The sequence below is a fragment of the Dipteris shenzhenensis genome, chromosome 23 (genome assembly GCF_047967505.1).
Source record: "Dipteris shenzhenensis isolate YYH24624 ecotype China chromosome 23, Dip_SZ_1.0, whole genome shotgun sequence".
NCBI lineage: Eukaryota > Viridiplantae > Streptophyta > Polypodiopsida > Gleicheniales > Dipteridaceae > Dipteris > Dipteris shenzhenensis.
Genome location: NC_141618.1, coordinates 20,019,425 through 20,033,572, shown reverse-complemented (window position 1 = coordinate 20,033,572; position 14,148 = coordinate 20,019,425). Strand labels below are relative to the sequence as shown.

Genomic DNA, 14,148 nt, shown 5'->3' with positions numbered 1-14,148 from the left:
AGATGACTTGCATGGCTTGCAATCCCATGACAAAGCAAACACACAATGAGAAAGAAGATACTCGCTTGAGCTAAGTGTCCCAATAGCTAGCCAATTAAGATGGTGAAGAATAAATGTCTTCCCTTTGATTATGGCATGCACCTCTTAAGTCCTGAGGTAAGGATGGAGCCAAATTTTGAAGATTTCAGAAAAGCCTTCTACAAATTCTCCATCAATGTAGATATGCAAGCCATAAAGTTTATCCTACCAAAGAAGGCCACGATACCAAAGATTTAGAGAATGGTATGCAACCCATGGAATATATAAGAGAGGCCACGGAAAGGCAATCCCAAGAGATGAACACACTTTCTAAAAACACATTTCCAGTACCAATCCTTAAACTTGCTAGCAACTAGAACTACCACAAGGCTTGCATACTAAACTGAAATAAGAGTACGATGAAATTACCTTCAAAAGCAGCAAATTTTATGGCCACACTTATTTGACTAAGGACTGAAGCATTAAACCCCATCTTTGAAGCCCACGCTACTTTTAATCCCAAGATGGCAAATCTCAACCACTAATTGAAGATTTGGATGGGTCAAAAGGATGTATGTATGTTCAGCTATTCAAATTTGACTGCAATGGTGTATCTTGTTTATTATTTGGGGTTTTGTTTTTTTTGGAGGGGCGCAGGGGGGGGGGGGGGGCGGGGGAGGAGATCTTAATGAGAGAAAACAACTCCAACTGCACACTGTCACAAATGCAGAGGCTGTGCGATCAGAGGGGGCTACCCTCATAAATCCCTAACCCCCTTTTCAATAATTCCATCCTTCTACCCTTTTCATTCCCTCTACTGCTTCCTGAACTACTTCAGATGAAATTTAATAACTATTTCATGATACAGCAGATGTGCGTAGACAAGAAAGAAACCATAAATCATCAAACAAATCCACTGTACAATTCAGAAAGAACAGAAGCCAACAGAAACCCTCCAAAGCTCCATAAAATCCAAAATGATGGACCTTGCAGGTAAGCATCCCGTATAGCCATTGATGCCAACTCTTCTTCTCTAACCCGAACGTGTTATTGATAACAAAGTAAGATGTGGGTTGAGTAAAATCAAACATACTAATCAATGTTGGAAATTGATGGTCAAATCAGTAAAGTCTAAACATATTGTTGGCGTATATGACTTTCAGAAAGAGTTTACAATCGACATACAAGTTATTATGATACACTGCTGATTCCCTTGGCAACTTCTTAAAATAAATGTATCTTTGTTTATCTATGTCACTCGTATGCATTTACAAGATTTACCATGATAAGATGCCCAATAAGTTCACAATAGAATCTGAGCAGATTTCTGACATACAAGATTCTTGTTTATCTTGTAAATCTATGTCAGAGAATCTCAGCTAGAAGTTTTACCATGATAAGATGCCCAATAAGTATACAATAATATACAATTACCATGATATAATTTTCTGATTCCCTTTGAACTTTCTCAAAATAAATAGAGTAACAATATACTCTGTTTATCTATGTACACTTTTATACAGTTCACAAACTGTAAGGCTCCTGTGTAAAAACTTACAGGTTGGCACATTCTATCTATTCCCACATAATTTCACTTTGCACAGGTTACTGATGTATATGTATTCTAATAAGGAACATATCTTACAGACAAAAAACTTTTCACACTGCACAGGAACTGTACATGTCTTCTGTAAACACTGCTTGCATTGTAGCTTTCTAGTCGGCCTTGTCATATCGGACAGATTTTCCAGGAACTCTTATAGCCATTAAAGCATTCTCTGTCCATTTATGCTTTCTCACATTACTGAATCCGCACCACGCTAAGGTTCGGAAGTGAAGAAGCCTGAAGCTTTTCCACTGCTGGCCATGTGACTTTGCACGATTGAAGAGCAAGTGATGTTAAATTAGTGAGAGGCCTCAGATGTTGGAGACCTGCATTTGTGATCCTTGAATTTGAAACATTCAGAGAAACGAGGCCAGTCATACCTGCATTACAGGATGTTAGGACTCTCTCTCTCTCTCTCTCTCTCTCTCTCTCTCTCTCTACCATCACCCCCCAACAACACACACACACACACACATACACAGAATGTGAGAGGGGGCATGCGTTAGCTCGTTGATTGCACAAGTTACAGATTCCATCCTCAAGTGAGTGCTCCACCTTTGAAGTGTTAAAAATTTTTACCAAATTATAAAATCTCTCAATTGTCTGCACATGTGTGCATGCGTGACATCCACATTTTAGCTTCAAAAATGTCAACTTGCAAAGTTACCTCAGATTACATTAGACTCTCTGGAACAGTGTCATACTTATTTCCCTAAACAGAACTATTGTATGTTAGTATTGCAATCAAGTTCAAACGTAGGCAATGACCCAGGGCTGACACTCGAACAAAAGCATAGTAAGTACTAATATGTTCCTTATGAGAGACTAGAATCAAAAATAATACTAAACCTTAGGAAGCTAGATACAAGGCTGTAAGCCCTTGTATCTAGCTTGCTGAGGTTTAGTATCCTTTTCGACTATCCTAACGAACATATTAGTACCTATTAGCTGTATAAGCCAGGCTAGCCTTAGAGAGAATGGACCTGGATGCTGTGAGAGTGCAGCGGAAACTGAACAAAAAGAGAGAGCACACACACCACAAGAACTGAACTGCAGAATGGAGTGAGAGAGAGACTGCAAGGGATCTCAAGGAAAGGCCTCAACTGCTGGGCAAAACCTCCAAAACAAGAGATGAATACATTATACAATGGTGGAAAGGGGGACCTCTGCTGAAAAGGGCTAACCAGGCTGGCCATAAGGGGGCCACCCCTACCTACCAGTCCGCTGCTGGCGCCTCGTAACCCGACCAGGCAGGCCGGGTCTCCTGCCCAAGGAGTTGCCTGAATGGCCTACTATACTAGCCCAATCTAGGTGGCGACCACCTGGCAGCAACAAAAGAGCCCGGGGTGGGCCTAAACTGCCCCCCAGCCCCCTGCTAACAGCCACAAATGCGACCTGTAAACAGGCCCACAGGGCCCCGAATCATTCCCTGATCTGCATCCTCTGCATGGCCACAGCTCCCTGGTGCATCCTTCAAGCTGCCACAGAGTTGGCCAGATCCTCCACAAGACCCTGGCAGAGAAACATGCCCAGGTACACATCCAACCCCCTCCTACTCTATCCTCACATGGGGCGGGCAGTCCCACAACAAAGGCCTGCACTCCTACTCTATACACGATACATCAAGAGATGCTCAACTCTAACAGATGCTTGGGTCAAAAAGCAAGTGGTACTCATGGAAATATTCATTTTCTGAAGTCAAGATGATTTGTTAAAAATTCTGCTGGCGTAAAAGTAGATTTTTAGAGCAAGAATTAGGTGCCCACTTGCAAAAGATACAAGAATACTAAACCATAGCATAACCTTACATATTGTATGACTTCGCAAATAAGATATTTTTTAAGCTAAACTTTTAGATTGTTTTTAAAAGGCCCCCATAACTGAATGAAAATCACAGATTCTCTATAAATCACCAACTTTGTAAAAATATTTTTCTCATATCCCTTAAAAATCTTCAAGCACAATCCAGCTCAGGTCAAGACCAGTGTTCAACACTGAATAAATGCTGAGGGTGTCTCTCTCAGAGGTGCTGTTATTGCATTCTGGCATTGGAACAAGCAGCTTGCATACTAGATATGGTAATCCATCATCCGCTCTTCTTGTTAGGCAAGAATGCTCCCGATGAAATATCTTCAAGCATCAACATGTCCATGGGAGTTAGCACTCTTTTTATCAGTGGAGGAGATAAGAGAGAGTGTGCCTCCACATAGCTCTTGGAAGGTGCCTGAAAGAGCTTTGTTTCCTTCCTTAATAATTGTATAGAGGCTATGTGCAAGAAACAAAGTCCCTGATGAATCACCAGGGGCTCACACCTTGAGCTCTTAGAAACACTCCAGCCTCTCTTTTGTGCAAAGAAGTTTGTTCCCTTCCTTGTCCCCCCATATAGGGGCTCTTCAACCAAAACCCAATCTTTGATGAAACACTAAAAAAAGTAATTAGCCCAACAAATGAAATCACACTCCCATTGCTTTGTATCAAGAGCAGTCCGGATAGAGACTTCCCTGGAGAGGAGTGAAGTTCCTCGATCTCACCTTTACATATAGGGGCTCTTCAACCAAAACCCAGTCTTGGATGAAACACTATAAAAAGTAATTAGCCCAGCAAATGAAATCACACTCCCATTGTTTTGCATCAAGAGCAGCCCGGATAGAGACTTCCCTAGAGAGGAGTGAAGTTCCTCAATCACCTTTACCAAGAGGAGGATGCAAGACTAGTTCTTATAGTTCCGAAGGAGAGCGGGCACTTCCAACAAAACTTAACCTCCATCGAGATTGTTCAAGCAGCATCATCCAAGTGCCCCACTGGAATGGATGAGCCAAGCTTGAGCTACAAGACGTGGAGGGTAGGCATGCGGAGTACAAGTACCGTTGTTCACAAGCCAGATGGGTACAACAATTTGGCAAGATGGCTAGGCAATTCTTCCAAACTACTAGGCCCAAGGTCAACACAAACATGGCTCAATATCTAAGGGTTAAGACAATCAAAACCTCGAGAAATCTCGAAGATGAATACCTCCCCGTATAATCAGTTATATGGGATTGAGGAGCCCAAGTAGTGATTGCTTGATGCACCTCCCTTCCTAACCCCCCTCTTCCATTTGCAGCCCCCTTTATTCACGATGCACGTGTTGGGCTTATCCCCTCCGCAACCTTACACACGGCATGGTACCATCCACACACTACTTTGATCATAGCTTATAGCCAAAGTACGCAACAAGTCTTTCTACCCTTCAAGAGGCTGCCTGCACACTTTTCCACACCCCACCTGCGCCACTGGCCCACCGCTTATCAGCTCAGTCCCCTGAAATAGCTGGTACGATCATGAGTGTACAGAGCAATATGCTGCCAACTCAAATTTGAAACTAACATCATCTTTTGAGCAAGATGGAGATGCCATGTGAGTATCACCATCTGGTCCGCCAGAACGAGGAGGCGTTACTAAACATGCTATTTTGTAGCAACTCCAAGGACTTCTAGTGGAAGTGTCTCGAGCGACAAGCCCCCTCCCTCTAACCAATACCAAAGTTTGGCACTCCTATGCATGCACAATGTATGACATTTCTCACCAACCATCACTTGAAATCTCACAGCTACCCCGCCACTCTGAAGCTAATCGCAAGCCAAACATCATGAGGGATATGTACTAAATACATTGCATATGGATTAAGTACCTTGGCCCCAATTTTGGCAAAGCTTTTTAACGAAGTGGTTTGCACTCGGCTTTCCCACTCGTAGACCCTTAGCACTATCATTCCTATTCACAAGGAAAGGGGTACCATGAGCCCAAAAAACTACAGGACCATTATGGTTGGGCATGTCATGCCCGAAGATCTATGCCTCAATGCTCGATACACATGTTAGCTAGCTTGCAAAGCACCAAGGACTCAAAAGCTGATGGACAGGTAGGCTTCTGCGCTGATCAGGCAACTCTAGTTTGCATCCACACCCTATGAGGTATCATTAAGGATACCAAAGCACGGAGGTTGAGGGCTTATTGTTGCTTTGTGGATTCCCATAAGAATTTTGATATAGTGCTCACTACTCAGAGCCCATCTCATCATACGTGACATGACCCCGCAAGATCTGACCCTATCACTGATCTAGAATCTCGTCCTCAATTCAACCAAAGCAATAGCGCAGGCGCCTCGATCCTCCCGACCACCCTCGAGCACGTGGGCTACAACTCAACTCATCCATAGGCCCGTATCTAACCCAGGCGTCCCATACCACCTGAGCCCGTCCAGAGGACCTTTGATACACCACCTATGATCCGCCATGTAGATGGCCAGAGTCTCGGCCTAGGTCCAAGCCCCATCCATCAGTTGAGGAGCGCTCAACTGATCTACACAATAGCACTGGCCCTCCCTCTATATAGAAGGAAACCCGCTATAGATAGCACAATGCTATGAATAGCTCCCTCCATATAAAGCTAACAGAGCTGACTACGGTCAGAGAGTGTTGACTAAGATCAACGAGACTTGGCATGCGCCAAGAGGGTTAACTACAGTTAACCAAGTTGTACCAACTTCGGTTAGAGAGATGTGCCAGCTTCGGTTAGAGAGGTTTGGCCATAATTAAGGCGCCTCAACCATTGGTCAAAGCCCCCTTAATTATGATCAAGAGCGTTGACTCCGGTCAACCAGAGAATATTATATATATGTTATTTGTGCACATGTGTTCAGTGGGGATGCCCACCGTGACTAGGATTAGTCCACAGTTTATTATTCACATGCAAAGCGCTAACAATTAATGGGTGCCATGGTGGTGCGCTTTAATTAATTGTTACAGGTACTATGAGGGGATGAAGACCCAAGAAATTTGGAGCGTAGCAAGCATTTCGGAGATCACTCGCGTGACCAAATGTTTCGAAGACTCCAAAGTTGCCCCTAGTGGGATGTAATTAGGAAAGTAATTTAGAATGAAGAAAGTATTGGCCATTCGTGTACTTTCTTCATTATCCATTTGCAAGAACACTTAGTTCCTTTCAGCTTATTGTTTGCTCCCTTGCATCCAATCTTGCATTCCATTGGCTCCTACACCCAAGAGTCGTAGCAGTGCAGAATTGTTGACTCGTTCAAATTATTGCCTGGATAGGTTTTGCCCTCTTTCCCCAAAATCTTGTGTCACACTTGGGGCTTTTGGCACTCTTGCTGTGCATTGGTCCTAGTGCATTGGGCATTTCACTTTCAGACGCATTTGAGCAGACATTTGCCTTCGTATTTGAGACTAGGCCGGAGTTCTCTTGGGCAAACATTTGCAGATTTTTTCTTGCAGATTTTGGGGACAGCCTTTTGCATTTTGCTCAATGTTTGAGCACTTCATTGGGCATTCACATTTGCCGAGTTTTTGTTGTTATTTTTTGGATTGACATTTGCAAATCTACGGTCAGCTTTTGAGCAGCCATCTCATTGCAATGATAGCCTAGAGGCTTTGACATTTGCAGGGCACTTCTTTTTTTGGGGTTTATCATTTGCAATGGCCACTGCGCACATGGTATGCCAAGAGACATTCTTTTTTGCTATGCCTTGGATTTAGAACGACGTTACAGAGGCCACTCTTTATGACCGAAAGAGTGACTCAGATTTTCTGATTTTTAATTCTCTATGTGGATCACATACTTATCACTGGGCTCGATACACAAAAATTTGCAGATTTGCAAAAATCATTTGCAATGTCAAATATGGACAGGTTGCACTACTATTTGGGCATCCAGTTTGCTTGTGTTGAGGGGGGCATAATGATGAGTCAATCCAAATATATGGACAGTTCTTGCAGCAAGGATTGTAAACCAGTTTCTTACTCCATTGGAACCTAACCTCCGAAGAAGGGAGTGCCCCACATTTGATGCTACTCTTACCAGCAGGTTCTGGGCTGCCTTATTTACTCACATCATACCAAGCCTGATCTACATAATGCCATTTCCTAGTTAATCAAGTACATGCACAAGCCCAGCACAGAGCATCGGCAAGCAGTGAAGTGGGTCTTCCATTACTTGAAGGCCACGCAGCATTTGGGACTCTTCTATGGTGATCAGTCTTCACTGATTTTGCATGCATTCAAAGACAGTGATTGGACAGGTTGTTATGAAACCCGTGTGTCGCACAATGGCAACTGTTCCATGCTTGGCTCTTCATGCATACCTTGGTTCAGCAAGAAGCAGCCTACAGCTGCCACTTCAAGTTGGGTATATACGGCAGCCTTCATAGCTACAGAAGAGTGTCTTTGGCTACGCAGTTACTTTCAGATCTTCATGTCAGCCAGAACACTTCTACTATCATCTACACTGACAACCAGAGTTGCTTTGGTCGCTGTTTCATAATGATGTGTTTCATGCGTTTATGAAGCACATTGAGATATATTATCATTATATTTGAGAGCGCCTTCAGCTGAAGATATACAATTGTCCTACGTTCCCACCACAGAGGATAACATAGCAAATCTCTTCACAAAGGCTATACCACTACCCAAGCTTGAGGCTTGCCGGCATGCCTTACACTTGGTACCATTTATTACGTGATGTTATCTCCCCATACTTTAGGTTGCTATATCCATCTTGGATGAATATGTGTGACTGGATATAGTTTACAGCTATACCTGAGATATATCCAAGACACTTAATCCATACCATGGAAGGAGATTTGCTAGCACTTAGCCCTGGTATGGCCTTGTAGGCTAGTTAGGACATTCAGTCCTAGTACACCTAGTTCAATTAGGTGCTCTGGGCTTTCACATTGTGGCGAATAATTCTTTCTTAAGTGGGAGAGGCCCGTGAATTCCTAGGGGCCATATTGTACAATACCTGGGATATCAGGTGGAGATTAACATCTCGGCCAAGCAGCATGTGTCTTACACATAAGATACTTGTACCAACCAACATATATTGGGATTTGAAGCATACAGCCAAGACACTTGTATCCAACCAACATATACTGGGATTTGAAGCATACAGCCAAGACAAGTATGCTTATGTTTGATAATTTGGAAATGGAACAACACTCGTCCCCAAAACAGCCCTTTAAGCCTGAATAACACTAGACAATTCATCTTGTCTCCCCTGCAAATAAAGTTCACCAACCTCAGGCATACGCATTTGGTGTCTAATCGAGACTGATTGAAGAAAAGATTCCAACAGATAATACTTAAAGCCATAGCACTTCCACCTTCGTGCTCTGCCTTTTGTACTAGCAAAGTATATTGGTTGAGAGAAGACAAGCTTCACAAGAGCATGCAAATACAAAAATGCTCCAATTTCTTTTGTGCCTTCAGTTGCAATTAAAGCCTTGATGCTAAAAAAAGAACCCCTTTCCCCCTTTAAACTCTCTTGCTCATTTATTTCAAAAAAATGAGTACCAAGGACAAACAGTTCATGAATAGTACTCACCACCAAGAAACTCAAGAGCATGGTCTGTAAGGTGCAAATTTTGTGAGAGATTTAAAGAAGTCATCGCTGTGAGATCTTTGAAGTTTCTGACACCTGAGTCTGTTATCTCTCCTCCACAAAGCTCTAGCAACTGCAGCTTCTTAAAATCTGTCATACAGATTTTGTAGATTATCGTATGAAACCAAAAAGAAAACTTATTGTGCACTACAGAATTACATTAGCAAAAGAATGACAAAGCTAACCACGGCACCATTGATCTGAAAATGAAAATAAAACACAAACATCTCTTTGATCTTTTTTAAAGTTCTCGCACGGTGAAAGTGAACAAGATTGATACATTTCAGGAAAGTTGTGCCATGATCTGTAATTCTTGCTCCAAAGAGATCCAATTGCTTGAGGCCAGTCAAACCTGCAGAGCAAGAAAGCACAAAGTCGCCACATATTACAGAGGTTTCCCCTAACGCAACTATCTGATCAGACAGCTTCAGACTTCAAACCAATAACTTATTCCTACAGAGGGTTTCATTAAGGCTTGGCTTACAGACTTTATTTAAGATTAGCATGCCTTGAAAGAGAGAAAAATGAATCCAGTCAAAGACATCCATCTTGGTTCAGAAATTACATATACAGTACATTCTTAACAAGAGTGGCCTTTCAAAACAATACAATTGCATCACTGATGAATCAAACTCCATCATTCCCCTCACTCACAATCAAATTCAGATGAATTTAAATGAGTGGCTGTAAACCTACCCAGGTTCTCTCCAACATTGACACTCGCAACTTTACTTTACAAAATGCATGATTGAAAACATTCCAGGTTGGTCAATTAAAACATTCATACAATGCAATATCCAAAGAATGCAAACTGTCTTACTTGTAAGAACAGAAAGTCCCGTATCTGTCACTTGCCGTGTATCAAGATTAAGAGAACGAAGCGAAGTAAGCCCTGCTATCCTTCCCAGACCACTATCAGTCACACCAGTAAATGACAGATTAAGGCTTTCGAGCTTCGTCAGGCCTGCAACATGGCAATGCGGAAGAATCTGAGACTGTGTACACTGAATCTTTAGATGATGATAAGTCAGAATCTGCCAGCCTTTCCTGTCATCACAACTGTACAGGTAGCTTATCTGGAAAATACAAGCGCAAATTATGGGGCCCTACAGTTGGGCAAAAACCTTTATGTGATTCTTTTCTAATTCTGCCCCAACACAAGAAATATATAGGAGAGCAGTACCAGATATATGATAAAGTCCGTTGCTGCCTATTTCAGAGTCTGATAGGTCTAAGCTCCTTAGATTCACAAGGCCTGTAATGATCATGTCCAATCAGTGTTACCCTGGAAACGAAAACAGGTAGAAATATGTATGTATGTATGTATGTTTGTGTGTATGTATGTATGCGCGTGCGTGCACGCGCATGCGTGCATGCATGTGTGTGTGCGTGTGTGTACGTTTGTGTATATGTGTGCGTGCGCGCACGCGTCTCTCTCTCTCTCTCTCTCTCCAACGCGGTTGCCCGTCAGGATCCCTTTACGCCCCAGCACATAGCATGCTGTTGTGATATCAGGTGCACCTGTTTTCTATCGCGCGCGTCGCCAGTCTTCATCCTGGCGTCCAACACTCTCAACAAAAGAGTCAACAGGAGTGGTTTGGCAGCAGCCTCCACTCCAATGACGAAGAGCTCTGCAGGAAGTACAAGTATGAAAAACTCTTTTTCTCTAACACCAACTAAAACAGGTACTCTGCAAATGACAGTCGGAGATGAGCCACCCCCCACCATTTTAGATGGACAAGCAGTCCCTTTTATTCCTGTTCAAGGAAACATTTTAGCAGCCCCGCTCATGTCAGTGCAAGGAGCTACAATAGACAATTTTCCTAATGAATCTGGAATTTGGGCGTTTCTAACAGCTCTGCAAAGCACATTGGATCGCCAACAGCAAGAGATACATGCACTCTCTTTGAAGTGCCAACACTTACAGTACAGAAATAAAGATTTGGAGCAAAAGGTGGCCATACAAGAGAGCTCCATAAACAGTTTGGAGGAAAAAAATATCAGTCAAGAGGAAAAATTATGTGAGCTGGAACAGACTTTGGAAAAGATGAAAGCAAATACGGCACCACAGCCTCAAATAGAATGCAAGCCACAGACAAACACCTCAGTGACATGGGCAAATATAGTAAATGGACATGCCTCGCCAGATGCACATCTAGACAAGGGGGGAAAATCAGAAGATAAGATAGATGTTGATGAGTATAGAGAGAGAGAAAAAAGATCACAGAACATTGTCATACGAGGTCTAGTAGAAAAAGAAAAGGAAACACCCCTCTCACTTGCAAAGGATGTAGGGGACTTTTTTGTGGAGCACTTTGCCATGCAAGAGGTTGTGGTCTTTGGGGCACACAGAGTAGGGAGAAAGAGAGATGAAAATTCGAGTCAGCGAGCAATTGTTTGCACCATGCTTGACCCGCGCAAGAGAGAAATCATTTTGGACAGCAGCAAGATTTACTTAAAGGGAACATCTTTCTACGTGACAGAAGACCGCACCCCCAAGCAGCAAGAAGAAAGGAGACGTATGTATGAGGCCCGAATCAAAAAAAAAGAGCAAGGAGCTGAACAGGCCCTCTAGGAACACGCGGCCTATGGAACCCAAAAGAAGTTGAAGATCATGTTTTGGAATTGTAGAGGTTTCCCTTGGCATAAAGGGGCTGGATTGAATGAAGTTATGCATGATGCAGACATTATTTTTCTCGCAGAGACTTGGGAAAGGGACATATGCAGAATTCCTAAAATTAATGGATACGTGGTGCACTCCATCTGGCAAAAGCATGTTGGCCTACGAGGGCAAGGAGGGGTAGCATGCATATACAAGGAGCATATACAAGACATGATTTCCATAGCCAAAGATGACATCCACAAACGCTTCATATGGATCATGGTAAAAGGAATGCACTCACCACTTTACATTGCAGGGTGCTACATTCCTCATAGAGAATCTCCCTTCTACCAAAGACATGAGGTTGACCCAACCCAGCCACTTGGAGACCTGTGCTTGGATATAGCTATGTTCAACAAAAAAGGAAATGTTTTGCTCATTGGTGATTTCAATGCACGGATAGGAGATCTACAGTTTCACTATCCCACTCAGCAAGAATACATCAAGGAACATGAGATAGACATTGACCCCATTTGGTGTAGATGCTCGAAGGATAAGGAAGTGAATGCACATGGTAGGGCATTGGAGCAATTGATGAATGGAATGCACATGTTGGTGGTGAATGGCACAGCCCTTTTCCCAAAATCAAATACCCCTACTTGTTTCCCTGCCAGTGGAGGGGCTAGTGTGATCGACTATGCATTGATTGGTTTGGAAGCTTGCCATCTCATTCACAATTTCTCACTTGGCTCAAAGTCCCCTGATTCAGATCACACACCGCTATATGTGGAGCTTAATATATTACTTGCCAAGGCAACTTTAGAAGAGCGCAAAACAGTTGAATGCAACTATCATATAAATGAGGCAAAGAAGGTGGAGTACGCTGAAACTCTAGAGACGTGTCTGCTGGGAAAACAGAAAATTGGGTGGACAGAATTGAAAAATGCTATTCTCACTACAGCCAAGTCAGTTTTGGGGTACAAAAAGAGCAATAAAGAATGCAAGAAAGGGCTACCATACAATGTTTGGTTTGATGCTGAGTGCAAGGCAGCTAGGAATGCACTAAAGGGGATCCCAATGGGGGATGAGAAAAGAGCAGCTGAGAAACAGCTCCATGCACTTACACGTAAAAAAAGACGTGCACATATTGTGAACAAGGAATGGACTGATGCAATTGATTTTATCAAGCATCCTAGAAGAGCATGGAAAGGAATTAAACAAAGGTCAAATGACATTATGGGAGATTTTACAGAAACACAGATGCTGGAATATGCTCAACAGCTCTACACACATCCCAAGGCTCGGCCCATGGTGAGCATACCTAGCAGTAATACTCAGGGTCTTTTCTCATTGAAAGATGTACAAGATGGCCTCAAGAAAATGGTAAATGGAAAGGCAGCAGACACTCTACACCTAGTGGCTGAACTCATTAAGTGGACCAATGAGCACACGCAAAGGCACATAGCAATGGCACTAAATCAGGCTTTGATGCATGGTTTCCCAACAGAATGGCAAGAAAATTGGATCAAACCAATCTACAAAGGGGGTGACCGCAATCAATTAACAAATTACAGAACAATTATGGTATGTTCCACTCTAGCCAAACTATATAGCACAATAGTAGAGGCAAAATTGAGTGCTTGGGCAGAGAAAGAAAATAAAAGAGCAATGGGACAAGCTGGTTTCAGACCAAAACACTGTACAGTGGATCACCTAGTCACTCTTCGAGTTTTGATGGAGGAAAGCCGCCTCAAGGGGAAGCCACTCTTCTGTTGTTTCATTGACTTTAAGAAGGCATTTGATACAGTGCCTAGGGATGTGCTATGGGAGAGAATGGAATGCATAGGGGTGCCCGAGGAAATAAGGTTTGCTGTCTTTAGACTTTATGAGAAAGTAAAATGTCAACTAAAATGTAAGGATGGGATGTCACAAGAGTTCTATAGTAATATGGGGGTAAAACAAGGATGTCCGCTCTCACCCACTTTGTTCGGCCTATGCATTGATAGACTTGAGGAGTTGGTGAATGAAGAAGCATGTAAAGATGAGTTATACAGCCCTCATCTAGCAGGTCTCGTGATTTGGTTGCTTCTTTACGCAGATGATGTGGTTGTTTTCACTGATAGTGAAAGTAAGATGCAAAAAATGATGGATATCTTCAGCATATTTTGTGCAGAGAGTGGGATGGCTATTAATGTCAACAAAACTAAACTCATGATAGTCAAGACTATACAGCCAAGCAGCCCCCTCCAAATCTTATATAAAGGACAACCCATTGAGACAGTGCACTCATTCAAATACTTGGGTATTGAAATCCCCGCCAATAATAGATGGAACAGCTGTGTGCAACGGAGACTTGATGCAGGATGGGCAAAATACTTCCAATTTGAAAATGAGTGCAACAATAGCAATACGAGAAGGTGGCAAGTACGAAATATGATCTTTGGGGCATATGTGATACAGACAATACTCTACGGAGTAGAGGTAT

General features: G+C 42.8%; 1 protein-coding gene across 1 annotated transcript in view; it reads right to left on the bottom strand.

Annotated features, from left to right (window-relative positions):
- Nucleotides 1–1,166: 1,166 nt before the first annotated feature.
- LOC147887092 (uncharacterized) overlaps nucleotides 1,167–14,148 on the bottom strand; it is a 100,587-nt gene continuing 87,605 nt past the window's right edge. The window contains exons 12-16 of the mRNA XM_087394170.1: nucleotides 10,245–10,316; nucleotides 9,882–10,025; nucleotides 9,342–9,413; nucleotides 9,005–9,151; nucleotides 1,167–2,004 (exon numbers count right to left, since the gene is read on the bottom strand). Of these exons, the coding sequence (XP_087250296.1) occupies nucleotides 1,820–2,004; nucleotides 9,005–9,151; nucleotides 9,342–9,413; nucleotides 9,882–10,025; nucleotides 10,245–10,316 (620 nt within the window). The 3' untranslated portion in view covers nucleotides 1,167–1,819. The remainder of the gene's footprint in view (nucleotides 2,005–9,004; nucleotides 9,152–9,341; nucleotides 9,414–9,881; nucleotides 10,026–10,244; nucleotides 10,317–14,148) is intronic.